Below are 25585 nucleotides of genomic sequence, written 5' to 3' on the forward strand. Positions count from 1 at the left end.
GCACAGCCAAAGCTGCGCTACTGGGATGTTTAGTACCATCAGGGCAGCAGCAAATCTTACATGCACCTCTCAAAAAATAAATCTAGCAGAGTTCACAGAGTTACAGCATCTGCCTTACAAATTACAATCTTGGAAGCCGATATAATCATTGATGAGGGAAAAAGGTCTTAAAGAGACCCAAAATGCTCAGAATATTAGGATCTATTGAAGGAGCTTCTTGCACAATGGAGATAAAAACATTATATTCATCTGCTGTTTGGAAAGCCACATTAGGGAAAATAAAACCTAATTGTGTAAATATGATAATTATCAACAAACAGCTCTGAGCAGGCACTAGAGATCAAAATATGTAAACTATCTAAAAATATAAAATATATAAAATATCCGTAAGGCTTTTATCTGTAAGACAAAAAGCCTATGTCCAGGAGCTGCTGGGCGAACTATTGGGAAATTAGATTTAAAAAATGAGTGAGAATAAAATAAGGCAATAAGCAGTAGAACAGCCCAAGAGAGCTCGATTTTCAGGCAAGGGTGATAATAAATAAATCTGGGGAAAGAGGCAGTTAAACCCAGCAGTTGATGTCCACATAGAGGACGGTCAGGAAAACTGGGTTCAACTCTCTGCTCTGCCCTTTCCTGACTATGTCACCAAAGACAAATCATTTTACTCTTTCCGCCATTAGACCATTATCTGTAAAATGAGGCTCCTTAGGACAAGGTTCACATTTCTTAAGTTATAAACAAAGGCCATAATCACTCAGTAACAAAAATAATTATTATTACTATTTGTACTATCACTGGACTTCAGTTCTTCCTCCTATGATTAAAAAATAGAGCATGGTTGATTTCAGCTGGAAAGAAGAGACAACGCGTGGTGCTCATATGCCACGCGGACACGCAGGCAACAAGGAAACCACGAGGAACCTACTCTGTGTGTGCGTCTCATTTACAGTGTAGGTGCAGAGAACACTTCCATCCCGAGTGCCCAAGTTGAATCCTCTTCCGGACAAAACAATCTGAAATTCATCTAGGAGAAGAAAAATAAACATTTTAATCCCTGCTTTACAATAATAATAATAATAATAATAATAATAATTTGAAAGTATCAAGATGCACAGAATGAATTTCTTCATAGTATTAAGCCTACTAGTAACAGTGAAGACATTGCTTATTTCCGACTTTCTTTCTTGGGCCCCTTAGTGAAATTCGGGGAAGATACTATTTACTGCCACATAGGAAGGCAGTATTTCATTTGTTAGACAAAGTGTTTTCCCATAGTAACCAGGATGTAAGAACTGAAGCCTGACAGTTATCCCCACGTAGCACAGAAACTTCCCGGGCCTCATCTTCTCTGACCGAGAAAAAGAAAGAAAGAAGGGGGGGGGGGGAGAGAGAGAGAGAGAGAGAGAGAAAGGAAAGCATAGAAAAGAAAAGCAGGAAAACTTCCCCAAATTCTGTGGTCAGGAAAGTATCCGCAGGAAAGAAGCTTCGTTGTTTTTCTCTCCTCTAGGGTATCAAGGTACGGGAATGTAGAGAAAACTACTTATTCATGCGCTCGGTTTCTCAGAACTGCCGAGTGCTGTATTTTCCTTACTCCGACAGCCCATATGGAGTTCTTCCCCGGTTTCCTGACATCACTCACCGGTTTCATTCTGTTGCATACAGATTTATAACTCACCAAAGGTCATGCCTTTTGGACTATTAACGATCTACGGCCAGTCACTAAGGAAAGTTTATTCAGCTTACTGCTCAGGACTCACAGAGGAGCAGCTGTCACTAAATGTCAGTAAAATAAAATGCCGGAAACACAAGTGAACTGATCAAATATCTTGATCGGCATTTAACTGTCTGCTGTTCAGCTGTAAGATGCATGTTAACTATTTCAACAGTGATTACCTCTCAGTCTTCTCGGACGACCTCCTGTCTACCACAGTCTAACATGCACACAGTAATTTACTGAGGAAGGAAATACTGCTATGCCACTGTTCATTAAGTATATTATAAAAGGAATTTCACTTAAAAAGTGCAGGTAAAACTTAAGATGTGACTCAGCAAAAAGAATAGGGCTTTCGAGTCAGACGGACAGAGTCAGCTAGGGCAACTCCTGATGCAAGTTCGTCATCCTGGGCCAGGGGTTAGGAAACTGTCGAGGGGCACGTGGGTGGCTCAGTCGTTAAGCATCTGCCTTTGGCTCAGGTCATGATCCCAGTGTCCTGGGATCGAGCCCTGAATCAGGCTCCCTGCCCAGCAGGAAGCCTGCTTCTCCCTCTCCCACTCCCCCTGCTTGTGTTCCCTCTCTCGCTGTGTCTCTCTGTCAAATAAAAAAAAAAAATCCTTCAAAAAAAAAAAAAAAAGGAAAGAAAAAACTGTCGAACTGTTGTTAGGACGAGCAGGTAAAATCATGAAGGGGACGCTCTGGGATGGTCAAATGCGCTACTCCTCTTCAACATCCCAGCGACCGTTAAACAGGGAGTCTTCAAGATGCAGAACTTAAGACCATCACCAGCGGTTGGGAGGCTCCATGGGAAATTACACAGCACATTTCCTCTCCCACTAGGCCCAACACTCTTCCTTTTCTAAATTAAAAGGAACTCCAAGTCAGCCTTGAAGAAGAAACAGAGTAGACCAGAGAGCATCACATTCCCCCTGGTAAGGACGGCTTGGGAGTGCTAAAGCCAGGTTTGTTCCAATGCCGGCTAATGAAGCCTCCTGCTTCTTCCCGCCATCGCCCATCCGTCCGTCACTCCCGTGCGTGCCCTGAGCCGCCGGGAGCCGTGCTTTGGCCGGGTCACCAAAGCACGCAGCTCAGAGTCCACAGATACAAGACTGTTTGTACAACCAGATAAAAGAAAAAAAAATCTCATATTTTATTTTACTTGTCATAGGAAAGGTCTCAAACATGAACTAAATATACAGAAAATTCTAAAAGCCTGTCACACAATATGTTCATTATTTAAAATAACACTCCAATCTTAAAAAATTTGAATTTAAAATAGAAATATTTCAAGGAATTATTTAAAAATTCTTACAGAAAAGGATGCCAAAAAAGTTAATTTTGTTATTCTCTTTCCAACATGAGTTTTAAATCATATAATTTAACGAGGGGAAAAAAAATACAATTTCTTACATGGTATTTTTAAATTCTAACCACTTACCCCCCACACAGACACTTGAAGGCCGCAATTCCAGAATTTCAGTGCATGACCGATCGAGTATCTAAAAAGGAGAAAAGAAGACCAACGTAGAGAATTAATTTCTAACATGCAAAGTGAATTATAAGATTGCTAATGATCTTTAAGTCTTCCCCTTAACTTCAAGAGACGGCAGAGAAAATCTACGATCATAGACACTACTCTCAAGTCTTCAGAAAATTTCTGTGCTGTCCTTCAGTACACGTTCCAAGACTGTTCTGTAGGAATCCTTATCTGATTAGAGTAAACTCAGATAAGCACAGATAAAGCAGATGCTAACCTCCACCTCCACGTCTGGGAGCCTTGAACACAAAGACGACTACACTTTCTCGGTTGCCATAAAATCTAGGCTGACTTTTCCTGTCGGGCAAAAACAAGGGAGCACATCAGTCCTCCTGCTCAATTATGCGAATTTAATATGTTTTTTATTAAGAGGTTCAATAGAGTATCAATAAATAAACATTTCTTTGGCTGTGGCGTTTTATTCGATGTCTCAGCCTCAATTCCCACAGATGACAATCCCCCTTATATGCACCAAACGTTACAGCTGCGGAACACAGGCTCTCTGTACGTATGGGCCAAGTATGACCCTCAAAAACACAGAGTCCGCACTCCAGCATTCCCAGAGCGCAGGAACAGAATGGCTCTTCTTAGCTTGTTCCGAGAAACAGAAACCACCATACAAGGCCCAAGGCTACAAGTGAAAAACAACAGTGATGCAATAAGCGGCTCCTAATGGACACAACAAGCCCGTCTTTATTTTTGGAACTGCTCTGCTCTACATTATCAAATTCAGACAAATTCCAGATGATCCTGGGAGACATTCCTTTCTCGACAGAGCTGAAGACGGATGACGGACAGTGGGCTCCAGCCTCTCCCGCTCAGAGCTGGAACAGGAAGGAAGGAAGCAGAAACACTTTCCGTGCTTTCTTGAATAACAAAAGGATAAATTGTCAGACTCTAAAAGCCAGCTGGGAATTTCTGTCGCTGAAGAGACATCACGGAGAAGGGGGTGTCACTTGTACTTTTTAAGATCCCTTCGCCAGTAGATCTACTTTTTGCAAAGCAATTGAAGGTTAAGTGATTGGGAAACAAATAGAGTAAAATTTTATGTCTGAGAAATTCTGAAGGAGGTCTGTTTAAACTCAGGAATGACCAGAGATGGATTCCACAGTCACCCAAAGGTTTTACATTGCCCAAAGACCTCCTCTTGGTCTGCTATTTTATCCCCTATAATCAATACTCCTCTCGGGAGAATGTACCACACTTCAATTAAGAATTGGGCAAAGAGCTGAGGACCACTGTCAAACACTGACCCACCTCGTGGAGGGGAAGAATCCCAATATTTTAACACCATACAGGTAACAAGACTCAGAGGGGAACAGAACAGAAAAGTTTTGCTAAAGGAATATGGAGCTAAAAAGGTTCCAACTAACCAAAATGCAGCATTCTAGCTTTGGCTTTGGCCAGTCTGAGATTAAAGAACAGGAAGCTGTGCAAATCAAAGGGAAACACAAAGCCTCCCCATCTATCTGACTTGCCAGCAAGTCTGAAGGAATTTATTTTAAATAAATTAAGGGGCGCTTGGGTGGCTCAGAGGGTTAAGCCTCTGCCTTTGGCTCCGGTCATGATCTCAGGGTCCTGGGATCGAGTCCCGCATCGGGCTCTCTGCTCAGCGGGGAGCCTGCTTTCTCTTCTCTCTCTCTCTGCCTGCCTCTCTACCTGCTTGTGATCTCTGTCTGTCAAATAAATAAATAAAATCTTTAAAAAAAAAAAAAAAACTGATCCTGTTAAGGAGGCTCCTGTGAAGGAACGTCTTTCAGGTCACAATTTCTTTATCTGTTATTTTAGGCACACCTCTAGGGCCAATTACTGAAAAATGTTTCAAGCATCAAGAGAAACTATGAAAGGTTTAAAGTTTGAATCCATTGGAAATCGCAGCTGTTTTTTAAAGATTCCTTAGAATAAGGTACATGGAGAAATTACAAGATATTCCAGAGGCCAAGAAGATGCAACCCAGAATGACCACTGGGACTTTCTAAAACTGTGCTGGTTTTCTCTCTCCTAGCAATATTGACCATAAATAAGTCAGATCTCAAAATATTTAAGACACATGTGTGTATCTTGACTTCCTCTTTTAATTTGATGTAATCCACTGAATAGTTTTAAAATGATAGTTCCAGGGGCGCCTGGGTGACTCAGTGGGTAAAGCGTTCCGCTCAGGATTGTCTCAGGTCTTGATCTCAGGCTGGTGAGATCGAGCCCCACATTGGGCTCCATTCTGGGTGTGGAACCTACTTGAGATTCTCTCCCCCCACCCCGCCGCCACTCTCTAAATATAAACAAACAAACAGCAAGAATCCAAAAATAAAATGGTATTTCCAACAGCAAGATCAAATGATCAGTTAGTGTGGCACTCTCCTGAAGACTGGAGAGTAAACCCCTTTGAGGACTGTTGCTATACATTTCTGAAGCCAGTTCCCGTAAGGTGATTTCATTTTAAAATAAAGGTTCAAGATCATTTAGAAATTTATTTTCTATTCAACTCTGAGAATAAAGAAATCAAGTTACATTAAGCAGAAACTAAGAATAATTAAAGATTGGTTATATATTGCAAGAAATTGTGTAATATACATTTATACCTCAGAATACATGTACATTAATTATGAACTTTTTTAAAAAAAAGATTTTACTTATTTATTTGACAGAGATCACAAGTAGACAGAGAGGCAGGCAGAGAGAGTAGGAAGCAGACTCCCCGCTGAGCAGAGAGCCCGATGCGGGACCGGACCCCAGGACCCTGGGATCATGACCCGAGCTGAAGGCAGAGGCTTTAACCCACTGAGCCACCCAGGCGCCCCAATAAAATGAACTTTAAAGATATGATATTACTGAATGGAAAAGTGACTCGAGGAGCACATTCATGGAAAGGCAGGCAGTGTAGACCACGAGTCATAAAGTGGCAGCACCATGTACAGGAATCCGGCTGAATCCCCCACAGGACATTACCTGCCCTTCTCTGAAGTTTGTGGTGATTTTTTTTTTTAATTTCTTTGGACCTGATGTTCAATTAGTTGGGTATATGCATCACCTCCTTGATTAGAAGACAAACTCTTTGGTATAAAAAGAGGGTATCACACTGTACAATCCTCTTGGGACCAGTACATTGTTCTATATGCACAGCACAACCAATACATGTTTAGGGAATACAGATTACATGAATTATTGAGAATACTAAAAATATCTATCTAGTAAGCAAGTCAACAACCATATTGTGACAAAGATCAGGCAGGATAAAGTTAATTTATGTGAAAAAGCATCTAGCCCTCCAATAAATTGTGACTGTCAGAAATCCAGAAACTCATAATTTCAAAGTTCACCCAAACCACTTCCAAATGAAAAACAAAGAGAGGGAAAGAGAATGTGGTGGAGAAGGAAGAGAGAAAAGAAAGTGTGTGCTTTTTTAAAAAAGAAAATACATCCTAAATTTGGTTTTTCCATCTAGAGTTTACCATCTAGAGTCCCTATATTAGGAAAATAACTAGAAGTCAAAATAATTAAAAGTCTGTATGCAGACAGTTTTCCATCATTAAAGTATTTTTTTTGTTTTTTTTTTTTAAGATTTTATTTATTTATTTGACAGAGATCACACGTAGGCAGAGAGGCAGGCAGAGAGAGAGGAAGGGAAGCAGGCTCCCCACTGAGCAGAGAATGAGATGCGATGTGGAGCTCCATCCCAGGACCCTGGGATCAGGACCTGAGCTGACGGCAGAGGCTTTAACCCACTGAGCCACCCAGGTGCCCCCCATCATTAAAGTATTTAAACAATCAGTTCCATAAACATGAAACAGTTTATAATCTATTCTCCATACAAGCCACTGCACACAAGTCAAATGCTCAAGATACCAAAATAGGTCTATTATACTAAAATTACCATCACCAAATGGCAACTGACAGAGAGGACAAATATTTTAAACACTCTAGTTAATTTTTACTAAATTAAATCTGTTATTGATTGATTGAACATTGGATCAGGTGTCCCGTCTACAATAACTGACGCATTATCTTTCATACTCTGCATTTCCGTCATTGTACAACACAGCATCTTGTAAGGATGTTTCTTCAAATATGTGTTGCCATCTGTCTTCATTATATCTCAATAGAAACGGAAAATAGTTTCCACTAAAGGTCGGCCTTGGTTGACATCAGAGAGAGCTAATAGCACCATAGACGAAATTTAAAGACAAGCCAAATGCTATTAATAAAACTAGGCACTTTAATCCATGCACACACTAGATGCAAAATTGCATCATTTGAGATTTTGAAGTGTATATATACACACACACACACACACACACACACACATATATATAAATTGGCAAAGAACTTGATGCTCACCATGAAAAAGAAGTATACTACCTAAGCATCTGTTCACTCAAAAAGTAATATCAGTGTTAAGGAATAATTACAAATGAAAATAATGGTACATTATTACTTAATCCCTATTTTTAAGTCCTCAAATATTAACAGGGATAACAAAAGCCAAATTAACTAAAAGTCAAACTTCCTAAATTTAGTACAAATATCAGGAGTCAAAAATGCAAAAGAACTTCTAACAATGGTAATAATTATTATCATTTGGGGGGAAATTATTATGTTTCAGGAACTGTGCTAAGCACATTAGCTGAATTTCTTCAGTTGATCCTCTCAAGTCTTATGAAATACATACTATTTTTAATCCCCACTTTATAAACGAGAAAACTGAGGTTTTAGAGAGGTCTTTTTAATTTCAATTTTTTAAATAAGAACAACTAGTTTTTAAATAGCCCAGCCAGATCTCTTCAAGTTTGACTCTAAAGCCTGTTCTGACCAGGGCACTCTGCTACCCTCCAGGCTTGGGACAGAGTCTAACCATCATAAAGTCTAACACCTAACAAACTACTGAAAATGTATCTGCTTGTTTTGCCCACATTCCTTTTATACTATCAAAACATTCCACAATCTATCTTGTTTCTTATCTTCAAGAGTATGTCACTAAGCTTTCACCTACGTTTATTGGGGTTTTTATATATTTGTTTTAAAATTCCCAGTTCCAAAGCACCTGGGTGGCTCAGTGGGTCAAGCATCTGACTCTTGGTCTCCGCTCAGGTCTTGACCTCAGGGTTGTGAGTTCAATTCCTGCATTGGGCTCCATGCTGGGTGTGAAGCCTACTTCAAAAAAAATTTTCAATTCCACCAATTTAAGTAAGTCAACATTTTAGATCATCTTATGAATTAGTAACATATAGGATATGCAAATGCTTAGGGCCCTCGTCCTTTTGATTAATTTTTCCTCTATTGTCTTATTTTACTATTGTTTTCTATCTCAAATTTGTTTTGCACAGATAAAACACATGTACTCTTCACTTCTCAGAGTAATCTAGAACCTAAAAGACAAGAGACGCTATACTAGAACAACAGAAGGTCCTAACTCTGATTTGGGGGCACAGCAAGCACTTGGAAAAAGAAAATCAAACTGTGTTTAGAAAATCAATTTGTTATCTGAACACATTTTTTAATTTCATAAAAACAATGGTGTCAATGGCATTTAAAGACATTGAGGTTTCAGACATTTCCAGAATTTGCCTGAGTCCTAGGAACAGAAAGGATATTCGGAGCCAGAAGGCAGAAGGTTGGGGGTTTTTTGTTTCATTTTCTTTTGTTTTTCTCCATTTTTTCTGGACAAGGAACAGACTTTAGGTGAATTTTTTATACAGAAATGTTAGTCTTTCTCTCCCCCTCGCTCATTGTCTCACCTAGGTTGCTAGACACACAAACAACCCTTTTTTAAACACAATCATTATCCAGGTTCTCTACTGCCCAAAAAATTCCATCTCAATGTAGCTGTTCTCAGCTCATGAACTGATTTCATACTAATATATGAGTGCAAATATATGAAATGATGACTCTTCAAACAACCTAACAGGGTTATACCCTTAAGAGAGAGTTTTTAGACCACGAAAATCCCTATGCATGGAAATTCTGACAGCACAACTATTCAGTTAAGCAAGAAATGCAAGCAGCACAAGGGAAAATGTTTTCTAGAATGCGGTGCCCGGGTGTGCCGGGGTAGCTCAGTCAGCTAGGCGTCTGCCTTCGGCTGAGATCATGATCCCGGGGTCCTGGGATCGAGCCCCGCATCGGGTTCCTTGCTCAGCAGGGAGCCTGCTTTTCCCTCTGCCTCTGCCTGCCCCTGCCCCTCCCCGCTGCTTGAGTCATTCTCTCTTTCTTTGTCAAATAATTTTTTCTTAAATCTTATTATTTTTTTTTTTAAATGGGACGCGCACACTGGAAAGCAAGGTGGGCTTCCCTACCCGAGGGAGGTCTGCTCCTCTGCTGTTCTTCCCTTGCTTTCTTTCCCTCTTATGTTATTTGTGAACCATTGAGTCTCTGAAAACTTTTTAACGTACGGCGGCACCCACAGGGCACGGCTGGGTGGAAGATGACGGTGTGACCTCCAGGAGAGGTCGTCCCGGCAGAGCAGCTGTTGCTAAATACAAGACCATTGGCAACACTTGTGTTTATAAGCCAGTACGAATCAAGAATGGAAAAGAAGTTGGGGCACCGGGTGGCTCAGTGGGTTAAAGCCTCTGCCTCTGGCTCAGGCCATGATCCCAGGGTCCTGGGATCGAGCCCCACATCAGGCTCTCTGCTCTGCGGGAAACCTGCTTCCTCCTCTCTCTCTGCCTGCCTCTCTGCCTACTTGTGATCTCTCTGTCTGCTAACTGGATGGATAAAATCTTTAAAAGAAAATAAAAAAGAGAATGGAAAAGAGGTTAAAAGACACAGAATTCTAAATTCTAGTACTTTGTATAAAAATTCTAAACACCAATATGTTGTCGCAAACTGTGAATTTAATGCCTAGAAGACAGTTTTATGTATTTAATCTCTATAATCACAGTCACTGTCCTGTCTCCTTAATAAAACATTCAGGACTGCTTCACATGTATTTGTCTTGGGGCGCCTGGGTGCCTCAGTCGGTTAAACCTCGGACTCTTGGTTAACACTCAGCTTCTGATCTCTGTGTTGTGGGATCAAGACCCGTGCAGACCCTGTGCTCAGCGCTGAGTCGGCTTGGGATTCTCTCCCTTTCCCTTTCTCTACATCCCCACGCCACGCTCCTCTCCTACGCACACCAGCACACACACGAGTGCACACTCGCACACACACTTTCTCTCTCCCTCCAATAAATAAATACCTTAAAAAAAATAAAAAATGACGTGTGTTTGTCTTGAACGCTTCCTTTTAAACATGTGATAAAAAGTCTGCACCATATTACGATAATAAATTTGAGCAAATATTACCCCTCTTCCCAGTGGTTTGGGATAAAACTACAAGAGGAACAATAGCTTTCACCCCTACAAATTGGAATTGTTTTCTGTCGCTTCTATCTGGTGTGTCCAATTTTAATTCACAATTTGTGCAATTCTGCTCATCCAAATACTCTGGTTAGTTCGGTGTACACCACAAATACTAATTTCATGGAATTTCTCTATTTGGCAAGGGAGAGGGATAGAGAAGCATGGTTATTTGTGCCTCCCTCTGGGTTCGTTGTTGCTTAGCAGGAAGACCAGACGCAGCCTTAGGAGTCAGCCCTGACCTTGTGCCTGCTGGCGTCTCTCAGATCACGGAGATTTGGCAGAAGATCAAAGTAAGTCCCACTGTCACTGTCCCTTCTCTGCAGGGTGACTTGAACGAAGCATCAGAATGGCGTTTCGCTCCGAGTACTCCAGGCAGGTTCAAATGAATTCCGAGTGAGCCTACATCGAACGCTCTGGTCAGGTTGCAGGATCTCACTCTGGGCCAAATTTACATACGAAGTGGCAAGTAGCAGCAGTGCACTCTGTAGCCAGAACCCGCAGTGCTCGCAGGAACAGAGGTGAGAACCACTGCAGAGTCAGGCACAACTCTTAAATACCCTCTTGGTTACAAAGCAGCTCGTCTTGCTTCCCTATAAAGTTACAAACAGGTCTTTATAACTACTGAAGAAAAATCCGGAAAAGGGGGCAGCATCATCAAGGAGCCATCTAGAGCAGAAATAACCAGACAGCGCCGTACTCGATTTCTTCTTTCTGAGATATTTAAGGTATGTATGAAACCATATACTGATCGGAGAGCTTGTAAGTTCCTCAACATGTTTACATAATGTACACGAGTTATAATAACAGATATGGGACATGGAAGTAGTAAAAGCCATATTAGGGCCTGAAAAAAAAAGCATATTTGTACATAGTTGTGGCCTTTTTCCAGGCATTTAAGATAAAATGGAATTGATTAGTGAAAAACTGTTGTTGAGAGACACCCAAGATAAAAAGTCAGCATGGGGGTGCTGGGTGGCTCAGGTCATGATCCCAGCATCCTGGGATCGAGCCCCTAGTCAGGCTCTCTGCTCAGCAGGGAGCCTGCTTTCTCCTCTCTCTGCTGCCTCTCTGCCTCCTTGTGATCTCTGTCTGTCCAATAAATAATAAAATCTTTAAAAACAAACAAACAAACAAAAACTCAGCACGGAATTAGTTAGATGGGGAAACAAAGCAGCATATGACTTAGGACATGTGGTGTCTTTGAAGCTGATGTTGAAGGTTGGGGTCATATCTAGGTTTTATGATTTGAAGATCAAATGATCAGCTTTAAAAAAAGAAATTTTCCACAACTAATATAAATAAAAACAAATTTTAAAATCTGTACTTTTTCCAATTTCTAAATGGCTACAGAAAGGCTATTGTATTTGGAAAATAGAATACAGCCCATTCCAGAAGAAACTAGGTAAACCCTTTTCTAATGAATGATAATACCACATATTCAAACCCAACCTAATATAAAAGGTAGATAACACAGTATATTAAAAATAGCAGCTGGGGCGCCTGGGTGGCTCAGTGGATTAAGCCGCTGCCTTCAGCTCAGGTCATGATCTCAGGGTCCTGGGATCGAGTCCCGCATCGGGCTCTCTGTTCAGCAGGGAGCCTGCTTCCCTCTCTCTCTCTCTCTCTGCCTGCCTCTCTGTCTACTTGTGATTTCTCTCTGTCAAATAAATAAATAAATAAATCTTTTTTAAAAAAATAGCAGCTGCTCAATTAATGTTTATTGAATTAATTGAAAAGTAAATGTAAAACTTTCTAATAAAAAGCATGAGCATTTTGACTATAAGACAAATATATGAGGTGTGTAATACTGAACAGTTAAGCATTAAAAAAAATACAGAGCTTAATTAGGCGCTACTTGAATGAATCAAATCACACCTCCTGTCACACACAGTGAAAAGGTGGGTTATTTTGCATTGTATAAATTTTGGTAATCATGGCACTGATAAGGCAATGAGCCAAATTGGGGGAAAAAATTAAGAAACGATAAAAACAACATGAAAAGATACATGAACTTAATATAAAGGTATCTTAAATGGTTAATTCTAGGCAGGATATGTGAAAAAAGAAAAAAAATTAAATTCCATTAACTGGTTTCCTTTGTGATCTCATGTGTAAAATTCCGTTCTAAATATTAAAGATTTTCCCCAAAAATAGATTATTTCATTACACTTAAATTCAATATACTACCTAGACATCTATAATGTTTTCTTCAACTTTATTAAAAATTTTAAAAGTTCATTATAGTAATAAATTTCAAACACCAACTTTGGGTATATAACATCATCTACAATAGAACATTATAGATAATTTACAAGCACCCTGGGTATGTCCTTAACAGATAGAAACTGCTAATTTCCATGACATATAATATGTCAAAAAATACCAGTAGGATAATAATAAATCTTAAAAAACGAGTTTTTTTCCGTACTCACTGAGCAGCTTTAAGCACTACAGGAGTTCATCTTAATACGAAGGATTCTAAGTTTATATCTCATAAGGAAAAATCACTGAACAGCATTATTCCTACGGTCCCAACAAAATGAAACCTTTGTAATTATCCGTACATACTGGTAAAATAAGCAGCTAAAAGAAATGTAAGGATGTTTTCACAATCTTCTCTTGTTTCCTTTTTAGCTTACAATATTCAGATGATATTTATTTTCTCTCTGGCTGCCAAACATCCCTATCAAATGTATTTTTCTTTAGGTCCGACATCAGTGAAAAACGATTGTAAATTGTGACCATGGGGCTCAGTCCACCGAGCATGTGACGCTGATCTCAGAGTTGAGGGTAGGAGCCCCACTCCCGGTATAGAGATTATTTTAAAATAATAAAATCTTTTAAAAGATTATTTGTAAGCACATGTTTTAGATGAGTTCATTTTAAAAAACTGTTTGGAGCTTCAAAATACCAGCCGCTCGATACAGCGTGCTCTGCCCTGGCCCATTACTAAAAATGGTTTCTCTCCTCCTTGGCCAGAAAGCGAGTTGTGTAAGCACTAGTGAGAAATTTTTAAACAAACTTTTACTCTAAGAAATCTAAGGAAGAATGTGAGTTATAATCATTGCCTTTTATTCTTTTCAGCTCCAAACATAACAGATGAATAGTTCTGATGATACTCTTGGTAAAAATATGCCCATATCAGGAACTGACATAAAAACCTCAAATGACGTTGAAGTTTCTCCACATTTCACAACTGAATTTTCATAACAAATCATATTAGCAGGTCTTCCTTTTTCACTACAACATAGAAATCAGCCAAAAAATGGATTGAGATGTGAAAAGAAGCTTATCTGCCTCCACCTTTTTTTGTTTTAGAGTCTGAAGAAATTGAATCCCAATGTTTTTCACTCTGATGCACGCAGTATTTCATGTTAGTCCTGTTTGTTCACTCTCTTGTTTTATTAACTGAAACGTGAAATCTATTTGTTGAGTATTCTAAGTCTGTCTTTGTTCTATTTAATTTTTCAATATCCAGAGTGGCAAATAAAATATTTCCCTATGCCACAAGGATAGAAAAACAAAGATTTACCCGTTCTTCTACCAGCTTTACAATCAAATACCTATGTCTAAAAACAAAGAACTCAGAAAAGTCAAGGGTACCATGTCAATATGTGTAACCCAACCCCAGAAAAGCATATTAAACACAGTTTTCAAAAAAAAAAAAAAAAAAGTTTCCAAATAAATTGGGAATTATTATATTTGGGGAAAAATAAGATGTAGCTGAGAAATCATGCATTTATCCATTATAATTTATACTGGTGGTACATTTAAGCCATAACTCTTAACCATTTTATCCTCCTTATCAATGTCCTTCTACTTGACTGAATTTGCTTTCAAGAACAGGTGAGCCTCTAAAGGTCATCTTTTGTAGCCCAAACAGATTGGTGTTAAGAAATAAACATCTGGCACTTAATTTTGGCTATATAACCCAATGGTACCAGCTTAGTTTTCTCACAAAATGTCACAAAGCTGTATTTATTAAAAGTAGATTTGATTTTCCTAACTACAGCTCCAATCTAATAAAAAAAAGAATAATGTTATTATTAAGTAAAATCATCATGGATATGCAAATAGAGCACTGGACGAAGGACATCAAGATAAGATTATAAAATTTCAGTACCTAAAACGAGTAGCTTAAAACAAATTTTTATTTTTATTTATTTTATTTTTTATGTTTAAGTTTTAGCTTTTTGGAATTTGGAAGGAATAAAGTGCCTTGTTAGAATATATGGCAAAAACATGTTAAAGGTATTTGAATATAATGGACTATAACAGCTATTGAGTGTTTTTCCTACCGAGAACACTTTCCACCCTTACAGGTGTAGGAACAGTTGCCCGCGTACTGAGGAAACCGTTCTGCACTGCATGAGATCCTGAGTGAGGCTGCGGATCACGACGCTTTCTCCTCTCCGCCTCGCTGCCTACCTCTCGTCACTGCGTAGACGTGATACTCTGGCTGGTTTAAATATGTGACGGGAAGGAGCACTGGACTCAACTGAGTCACTCAGAATCCTTGTCTGGGACAGAGTATACGGATGCCCCAAAAGGACAGCTCTCTCTTTGCAAAGCCAACTGGTCCCAAAGCCTGAAATCTCAGGCAATTACCTTCATCTGACACTCATCCGAACAAGGAAAGAATGAGGCAAATAAAACTGATGAAGACAGATCATAAGAACTTGGATTGATTCTCCCGACTCAATTACACGTGAGGCAATTTCCTCTCTCCGGACCACCCAGTTATATAAGACAGTAAGGGTTTTTTTTTTTCCTCTTAAGCTAGTATGAACTTGGTTTTTGAAGCCCTAGTCATAGTACAGAGGAATATAAATAAGAAGATGAAATCAAAGTTATATGGAATCATAAGTCAATTCAAAGTAAAGTATTCTCTAGGGAACAAAAGGGGAGGAGGGGCAGCGCCCGGGGGGCTCAGTGGGTTAAAGCCTCTGCCTTTGGCTCAGGTCATGATCCCAGAGTCCTGGGATGGAGCCCCGCATCGGGCTCTCTGCTCAGCGGGGAGCCTGCTTCCCTCTCTCTCTGCCTGCCTCTCTGCCTACTTGGGATCTCTGTCTGTCAAATAAATAAATAAAACCTTTTTAAAAAAAAAGTTTTTTTTAAATGCTTAAATACACCATAACCATATTATAAATACATGAAAATATTTTCAAAGTGCAAATCTTATTTAGTCACTCGTTGATACAGATGAATCAAGCAATCACTACTCGCCTAACGCCGCACGGGACACTCGGCGAAAAGGGAGGAAGAGCGACGGCCTCGGGCTTCCTACACTGCCGTGAAGACGCTACAATGAGACACCTCATCTACATTCGGTACTAATGATCCTTGCGTAAACAGAAGCCCAGAAGAAGCTGATTTATAGTGAGCCTCACATTATAGCCAGTCTTTTTTTAAAAAGTCCTAGAAACTGATTTCCAATTTCAAATAAGTCTTACCAGTTAGGGTTTTGTCCCCGTGACTATATCTTTATCATTAGCTCAGACTGAAGATTTTTTTTTTTATCACACCATGATTTTATAAATAAAGATTTCCACAACTAAACAGTCAACATTCGTAGCAGAACCTGCTAAAATCACTTAAAAGTGAGGTCTTATCAGATTGTCCATTAGGCAGCTCTCCGTGAAAATTATTTGCATGTAAGGAAAATGATTTTGCAGGGTCTTCTCATTTCGGTAAAACACAATGTAGACACCTTACTTAGAAACGTTTCAAAAACGACAGACATTACTGCTACAAACAGTTCGGTGCAAGTTCAGCTGGAGCTTACCTTTTCGGCATTACGAATGAAGTTATTTTTTGAAATACATGTTGCCCTTTTTTCTCTTTATGAATCATCTATTTCAGTCTGATCTGAATTTCCTTCGCGTAGGAGGGATCACTCCTTTCCTATTTGTGTTTAAGCTCCTCTACATCCCCATTAGGAACGTGGGAACTCGGGCATTCGCTGCCATCACCTAGGATAGAGTGTTCTTAATTCTTCTGGATCAGGGTTATTTATAAAACCAGTTTCACAACGGATTTGTCTCCCCTGCTTAATACATTCTGAGGTGCTCTATCAAAAAACAATTGTAGAAATAATTGCAAAGAGTATAACATACCAACGTCTTGTTTTTAGGGAGGGAAAAAAAGAGGGAGGGAGGTTTTTCATGGAGTATTTTTATTTTTATTCTTTCCATGTTATGCACCAGTCTGTGGCTCTGTTTCATCTTGAATACCACCTAATGAAACGATGAACCATGTGCCACTCACATGTCCGTCTGATTAGTTCAAATAACACTTCCTTTTCAAAGAAAAGTCTTGCAACCACCTTTCCAAGAAACCAAAAGTAACTGTTTAACATTCTAAGATATTAAAGATAATCTAAAGTGGAAAAGAGAAGAATTATATCCTTGGATTTGTGGGCAACAGAGAGGAGAAAAACACAAGAGGGGAACAATGAGTCAGTTCTCAAGTTCTCTGACTTGCACACTGCCCTGGATTGCCCCATCCCTGAGGGACATGCCCGTGGGGACTCCCCAGGTCCAGTTCCACTTCTCCCTCTGCCCTTCTGGCCTGCTCCGCCGGGTCCTCCGGCTTTCCGGGCCCCTCTGCAAACACGGCCTTCCCTGCTTCCCCTTATTCAGAGCTGTTGGGGCGGGGGGAATGTCCAAGTGACATCTGCTCCCTTCTCCGTCCTTTTCATCCTATATCTAGTGATCTTTCAGGTTCTAGGAACTTTCTAAGGTCTCCCGAATTCACCTTCTTGTTTCCATTTCACTGCCATCACAGCAGTAACAACAGCCACTAACAGTTTCCAGAGCCGTCCGAGCTGGCTCAGCAAGAGAGAAAGGCTGTGTCCCTGGAGCTCCGGCCCCTCCCCGTTCCTGACAGCCTTCTGACCAGGCCGTGTGTTCCTCATGGTCCCTGACCTAGTTTAACTGGGACAGACCTAGAATCTCGGTACCTAAAATATGCCCTAAGGAACTATGGTCCACGGGAGATGCTGTTTCCCCCTGAACAACTAGGTTTCTACTCTGAATCACTAACCAGCTTATGGGTTCCCCAACAAGAACTGGAGCTCTCTTCTAAATGCAGACTCCGGAAATTCTACACAGTTTTGTCATGGGAATCTCCTTTCCCAGTTGCTGGCTGGGCCCTAGCCCCAAAGCCTGAGGATTTGGAACCAGGGCAGGGCCAACTATTTGATTTTTGGTTAGCTACACCATCTAGAAGTCCTTGTAGTTACGACCCACTTGGTAGATCTGATCCTCTGACCTATCGAGGCCATGTCCTTTTAGTGCTAAGCCACTGATTATTTAGAATTCCCGCCATCTCTCTCCATGGACTGCCCTACAGAAACCTCAGTAACCCCATCCTACATGGGCCCAACTTCCTGACCTTCGAAGCTTCCTACCAAATGTTTGCAAGTCCCACCCTTCTGAGTCAGACCATTCTTAATCATGATCTCATTTAATTCAAAAAACAACCCAACGAAATAGAATTGTCCCTGTTCGACTTGACGAGAATTTTAAAACCAGAGACATTACGTGATAGAACGTACCCAACGTCACACAGCTAGGCCGCGGCCAGGCTGGAACTCACACTCGGGTCTTGTCCCCAACGTCATAGTGGCTTCGCTCTACCAGGTTTCCTTCCACCGCGTCTCTCACAACGAACTCGTGCAAGAGGCTCATAATACACCTTCCGTCTTTCCGTCTCCCGAATTACCCTACACATTACCGCAAGGCTATTCTTTCTAAACTTTCTCAGCTTACAAGTCTCACCCAGAAGCTGCTCTTGCCTCTTCTCCAGTTACTCACGAGACAAGGGCCGACTCCCCACTCCAACATTTGAGATTTTCCGTAACCCGGATCCAGCCTGCCCGTCAACACTGTCCCTCACTACTCCGCCATCACCCAGGCCGTCCTCACTCCCGCGCCCCCGGCCTCAGCCCCGGCTCCTTCCGAAGTTCTGGACTGCTTGCCTCTAATTCCCTCCAACTGTCAGAGCACAGCTGAAGCTGCGGCACCGGAAGTCTCCCAGGACTTCATGTGTCCCAACTTAGCCCCTCCTTCTGTCAACTTTAGCCATTTTTTTTTTAATTTATTTTTAAACTTTTTTATCGTTATGTTAGTCACCACACAGTACATCATTAGCTTCTGACGTCGTGTTCCAAGATTCTCCGTTTGCACGTGATACCCGGCGCTGCAGCAATCCGAGCCCTCCTTATGCCCATCGCCAGGCTGACGCACCCTCCACCGCCAGCCCCTCAAAACCCTCCGTTTGTTTCCCGGAGTCCATAGAACCACGAGAGACCGTGGGCGCCACACTGGCATCTTAATGGAAACTACAAGGCAGGATTCCTCTCTGTCAGCCGCAGTGACCCCATGAGCTTTCCCACCTCGCCCTAACCCCCACATCCTGGGATTCGCGCAGGGGCTACCGCATCCCAGGCCTCAAGTCAGCAGTATTTTCAAGCTCCTTTAGAACAGAGAATGTGCCTCGTTCATGGCCCTCTTCCGAGCTTACCACAGTGCCCTGGGCAAGGTTAGGGCTCAATCAACGACTGGGTGAAAGGGCGACTCGGACAGTGGGGGAAGGGAGGTGTGAAGAGGAACGTTCTCACCCGCTCCTGCTTGAGCTGGTAATGAATTTCAGACTTTCCCATTCCTAATAAGATTGGCGATTAAACCGGTATTCCGAAAACTATTAGAGATCATGTTTGCCTGGAGAAAAAGCTAAAATTTTGAAATGATCTATTTCATTCTTAATCAAAATAAAACATGCAAATGATTTTCTGAGTCAAATAGGTTTTAGAGAAGGTATTAAATTGTTCATATGCAAACTGTTCATAACAAAGCCTTCTCCAGTCACTCACTTTTGAAGCTATAAGAGAAAGGACCAGGACAGTGTTTCTTTTCTTTCTTTTTTTTTTTTTTTAACTACAATGAAAGAAGGCTCCAAAATGAAACTCCTATCTTTGCTGATTAAGAAGCTGATTCTGAACAAACCATGACTTAACAAAATGTGATTTACAGCAAGGGGACCAGACCATGTCGGTCGCTGGATTTGGATGGGCAAGAGGACAAAGAAAACATGAAAATCAGCTTACATTTTTTCTCAATTAATTTAAAATTAAATTAATTTAAAAATCAATTTAATTTTAAATTAATTAAATCAAAGAAATTAATTAATTGACAATAAGGCCTGACATATATGAATAACTACCAGCAAAAATAAATAAATAAATAAATAGTCTCCCAATTTAGCTAATATCTTGCCTTCAAAGTACCAGACATCTGAATTTTTCTTACATTTTCTGATTCTTTACATTTGCTTAGCTTTGCATAAATCCATTCCACGGTACAATTTTATCCACTAGTCTGGTAAATCATCAAGAAGAAAGGGATAGTCTCTTCTCTCTGCCCTTACCCTGAACTAGATGCAGTATATTTGTTTTAAACGCCAAATATAATTTTTGAAGATAAGATGGTACTTTGTAAGTATAAAGTGCAATTCAAATTCCAGGCAGAATTATAGCTTTTGTATATTACCAGAGATGCAGCAATCCCTGCCTTGAAAAGACATAAAGTGCTTGAATCGCCTTAAACTTCAACCAAGCGAGCAAAAATCCCACGATCCTCGTGTCCATCAAAATCTCAACCATGCGTGGGATCAACTTTGGTTGTATGGACCCCATTCAGCTCTGACATGTGACTGCTGCCCCGCTCCCCCAGAGGCTGGCTTCCCCAAGAATAATTCACTCCTCCTTGTTTTGACAAAACAGCTGAAGTTTAACCGAATGAGAATGAACACTCCACCACAGGCCCCAGCAAATGAAAGGCAAGAGGCTTTGCATGCAATCTGTGGCTGAAATGACACAAATCTTTCTAATTGCCTGCCAAGTCTTTCAACATAACTTACTCAAGCTAAAGTCCATCGAGAACATCAGGCCAGAAAGGCTGTAGTTAGAAATTCCATCTCAAGTTTCCCTAATACAAATAAAATAGATGAAACTTAACAAATAAATGTAGCAAAACAACTTTGGTAGTCAACTACGAATTCCTTGAAGGAGAAATGCGTAGTTACAGCCCACAGAGTTTTAAAAACCAATTAGTCACCGAGGATTTTGAATTGAACCTTTTACACAGAAGGGGGAAAAAAAATTCCAAAGGGAATAACCCAGCGAGGTCTTCTCTCCTTCCCACTAGAATTATAAAAATAACCACAAATTCCCCAGCACAATGAAATCCTGTTTAAAAGTTTAAAATCCAATCCACAGATTTGTTGATTTCCAGGATCAAACTATGCTCTCTTTTCATTGTCCACCCACTTCCCTATATTTTAAAACAAACCACAGTTACAGAGTATTTACCTTGAATTCAAACATAAATCCACATGAATATGAATCCAAATATTTCCTATTTTTTATCTGCATTTTTTTCTAAATACTAGACATAATTAATTTTTTTCTAAATTAAATTTTTTCTAAAGACTAGACATAATCAAGCTCCTAAAATAATAAAATCTCTATCCTGCATTTACATTCGGCCTGTCCCCTAGATGTACTGATATGCAATCGAACCAAATCATATTTTCTTCTTTGAAAAGTTCCATGAATTAGGGTAAAAAAAACCCTACAGGCTACTTAAAAAAAAAAAAAAGCAATCAATCTTCCTTGGTTTCTGAAAAACATGTTCTTTCAAGAGAAATTTTCAACACCAGAACCAAACATCCAAAGACCCTGAGACTTACTGTTTTTTTTTTTTGTTTGTTTGTTTGTTTTTCCCTTCAGTAAATACCTAAAGGTGAGAGGAAAAGCTTCGGCTTAGCAAATACATATCATTCACATTCCGTTTTAGGATGGTGTTTACCAAAATATCATAAATACTTAATAGCAACTGTTCCTAGTGCTTCCAGCAAAAGGCAGTAAAAGGAGACATAAAGCTGAGCTGTGGAAGCCAAGGAGCTTTGCTCGGCCTGTCATCATCCCGCCTCCCCCCGCTCCAGGGGGTCCCGACTCTCTATCCCCAGAGACTGTGCCGCTAGATTCCAAACAGAAACTCGACCAGCTCCGGCGAAACTAGGAACCCTTAGAACCGAACCAACAACGGCAGCTCAAAGACTCAGCGGCCGCTGCACGGGGCCCGCCCGAGAGCTAAGAAACACCGTGTTTTGGAGGGACACATATCACACCTTCCGGCCCAGGTATTTATTTTACGCTGCTTCTACAAAGCCTATAAAACTTGCTAGAGATGCAGACGGTGAGGAACTCCACGCTCAAAGGGCACGAGCGTCTAAGACTGTCCATGAAGATCTTCCATTTGAAATCTCACACCCAGGCTCAGAGTTCAACCTACAAGCCTTCATACCGACAAGGAACACAAACAAAATCCACATCTTTAGGGTCAGTGCCGCCATGTTCTCAATACCAACCAAATGTCCTTCTTACTCTCTTTCTTCAAGACAGCGACCATCTGCACGGATACAAAGATTACGTCTTACGTTGTAAAATGCACCTAAGGTCATAAGCCTTTCTTACTCCCAGAAAAATACTCACAGAATTAATTATTCCTTTAAGGGCTTGAAATCCACCTTTCACAGGGAAAACTTGATCATTGGAATCGGCAATTCTTTCCAGCTTTAGAAAAAGCAGGAACATTTAATTAACAGGTAGTTGAGACATATACATTTTATACACACCATTATGTTTCAGTTATGTTCATCTGAAAAACTATACTACAGGATTAATTCACCAGGGCAGCCTGTTAGGACTGAAGGAGAAGCACTAGTGTTACTGCAAATATATTACAATGAAATGAATCTCCCACAGGCCCTTTACACTGGTCTCAAGTTTGAGTCTCTAAAGAGTGCACAGCTCTATTAGCTGTAAATGTCAAGAGACACAGGAATCTTAGTCATATTTAACCAAAAATTTAAATGTAAAATCATCTGGTGAGCAGGGCGGGGGAGGGGGGGAGATACACACACACACACACACACACACACACACCCCTTCAAAACTTAATGAAAAAATCAGGGTTTGGGAATGAAAATATTAAAGATTTCCTCTAAACAGTTTTCCCAAGTGCTTGCACTCCTAAGAGTCAAGTATTCAATCAAACTAAAACACCTAAATACGACTGTCATAATAATCTTGTCAGTTGAGTTCAAGGAGTATTCGTAATATTTTAATCCAAATGTGTGTTCTATAATATTAGTTCCTTTAAACCAAATGAATATTCAAGAAACTTTAGAGTTTCATTTTTAGTAATGAAACCAATCAAAATCAGACACTATTGATGCAGAATTCAAAATCACTCCGTAGAAAATGGTTAGCAACCAATTAGGGCCACAGAAAGCCATCAGTGAAAAGATTCTGAAGACAATGACGTCATTTAGACTGAAGTTTGCAGACCGGCTGCACTCACCTGCGCTTGTTCAAAGTCAAGAACGCCAACACAGTAAACTCTAGCCCCAAATGACCTGGATATCTTTGCCTAGAGGAGAGAGAGATAGAGAGAGAGCAGCGCAGGGCGGTCAGGATTACTCAAACATCAGGCTGGAGACACAGAGACACAGAGCAAAGCACACCGGGGTCTGAAGAACGGTTTCACTTCGATACTCACCTCTTTCTCTGCATATGACGGCACCAGACCGTCCAACTTTCCATCTGTCAGTGCAATTATGATACTGGAGGTTTTTAAGCCTCCTGCTTTCTGAATTTGTTCATTTGCCTGAAAATGAAGAATAATTATCCAACTAACAATTTAATCTTAACTTTTAACCAGCATGTTCCATCAAGCTGAATTTATGAGTCTGACAAAAGCAAAGTATTACAGACTGGCTTTTAAAACAGGGTATTCTGTGTTAAGTATTTTATTTGAAATATGCATAGATTCACATTATAGAGTAGTTAGTATTGGGTCTAAAGGATATACATTTTAAGCTTTGATTGACTAGTCTGAAAATAACCACACAGAAAATGAAAAATTCCTTAAAAAGCAAAATGCCATCCAAATTTTTCTCACCACCACAGTCAATCAGTCTCATCCTCAGAACAACTAAAAGCATTTAAATTTTTTTTTTAATTTTTTAAAGATAAACATGTAGTGAGGTCTTAGAGTTTGACCAGAAAGTTAGAGTTTACTGGATTACAGAATAAGAAAACATTCTCTCCCATACTTAGAAATGTGAAGAACTTACTAGCTTTAGTCCTTCATGGATATATGTCTCTCCTACTGGTCTAACATCTTTTAAATCCTCCAAGCCTTTACTGATTTTGCTTCTGAAAAATATAAAATTAAACAAAAGAAAAATGAGCAAAGAGCACAATAAGCACTTATCAAAAAACATGGCAATACTACAATCAAGATTCCTTCAGGAAGAGGAAAGCCACAGGCTTTGAGGACATAACTTCTCATACTTTTTGCTATGTAATAGTATTTAATAGCATTCATATTTTAACTACAAAAAAATAAAAGCACTGACAATGTGAAATACCTTGAAAAATCTAGGTCTATTCTAGGCATTTTTGAACTGAGAACAGGTACCTTCTATTATATTTGTCTGACTAAAGGCTAAGGAGTAAAACATTTTCCTTCATCCAAAACAAACGAGATTGTATAGGTCAGCTTAAGTGAAAAAGCATTTCTGAAACACTTACCCACTACCCTACAAGCTGGAAATTTCTTTGTTGTCTGTAAATTTCTGAGGCACATTACGTAACCCTTACTTATAGAAATTCGCAGTTTCTACCTGTTTCCCAGAGTGTGTGTCTCAGAATCTAGGCACACTTGCAGCATCTTCTCACCCTTCCAGACACTAACTCACTCTTTTGCATACTGTAGGTACTGAGCACCTACCTGATGAGCAAAGGAAAGGATAAGTGGGCGGATGGGTGGAGAAATGGATGGTAATGGGCTCTTGAAAGAGGCAATATGAAGGAAAAAGATGAAAAAAAAAACTATAGAATAATCTTCTCATCATGACTAATTAATATCCCAATGCAGTATGTCTAAAGGAAGCATGAATACATTGTTAAAAGCTATTTTGTGTGTATTAAGTAAGAGAAGACCAATTTTTCAGGGTTTTTCAGTACAGGTTCCAAAGACCCCTTGAAAAATAGAGAAACCCTAAGAATCGTAAGAGATAAATACAACAATGTGGCAAAAACAGTCCAAAATAAACTCAAAATTTTGTTTTAAATTTTTGAATTTAAAGGATCAGAAGAGAGATCTTAATATATTGTTTTCAGAATTTTAGTTTTTATAAAGAAGCAAAGTCTCTTTTTGTGTGTGTGAGAGGGAGAGCACTTGCCAGATGGGGGAGAGGCAGAGAGAGAGAGAGAGAGAGAGAGAGGACTCAAGCAGGCTTCATGCTCACTGCATACGGAGTCCAACAAGGGGCTCTATCCCACAACCCTATGATGATGTCCCCACACACTTGGGGCCCCTGGGTGGCTCAGTCTTTAAGCATTTGCCTTCAGTTCAGGTCATGATCCCAGGCTCCTGGGATTGATAAATAATAAAATCTTTAAAAAAAATAAGTAGTCAGACACTTGACTGACTGAGCCACCCAGGTGCCCCCAGAAAAACACCTTTTTAAATAAAAAAGTCCCCACAATGTAAACTGAAATATAGTGCTTTAAATAAAACATAAAAAGCAACCACACAATTAAGAATGATAGATGAAAAACTATAAAAAGTAACTTACTAGAGTCATACATAAAAGGATATATATATACACATATACACTATTAAAATTATATGCATAAAACATATATCATACACTATTAAAACATATGTCAAAAATAGTAAAAAAAAAAGTTTTATCATGCTGCAATATTGTATTTTGAATATTTGAAATACATGAGTCACTCACCAGAGCTACACTCATGTTTTTAAAAGTTAGTGATTGTGTGTTGATGTTGTAATGAAAATTATTATCAGACAAGTTTTCCATCTCAAGGAGTTTCCCAAAAACATAACAGAAGTT

General features: G+C 39.9%; 1 protein-coding gene across 2 annotated transcripts in view; it reads right to left on the reverse strand.

Moving 5' to 3' along the window:
• ANTXR2 (ANTXR cell adhesion molecule 2) overlaps window positions 1-25585 on the reverse strand; it is a 145974-nt gene that overhangs the window by 104441 nt on the left and 15948 nt on the right. For both annotated transcript variants that reach the window (XM_045070080.1, XM_045070365.1), the window contains 6 exons: window positions 23795-23876; window positions 23218-23325; window positions 23020-23088; window positions 22149-22229; window positions 3156-3216; window positions 929-1027 (listed from right to left, as the gene is read on the reverse strand). In XM_045070080.1, coding sequence (XP_044926015.1) covers window positions 929-1027; window positions 3156-3216; window positions 22149-22229; window positions 23020-23088; window positions 23218-23325; window positions 23795-23876 — 500 coding nt within the window. The remainder of the gene's footprint in view (window positions 1-928; window positions 1028-3155; window positions 3217-22148; window positions 22230-23019; window positions 23089-23217; window positions 23326-23794; window positions 23877-25585) is intronic.

This window comes from Mustela putorius, unplaced genomic scaffold (genome assembly GCF_011764305.1).
Source record: "Mustela putorius furo isolate JIRA1106 unplaced genomic scaffold, ASM1176430v1.1 tig00000040_pilon_pilon_pilon, whole genome shotgun sequence".
NCBI classification, from domain to species: Eukaryota; Metazoa; Chordata; class Mammalia; order Carnivora; family Mustelidae; genus Mustela; species Mustela putorius.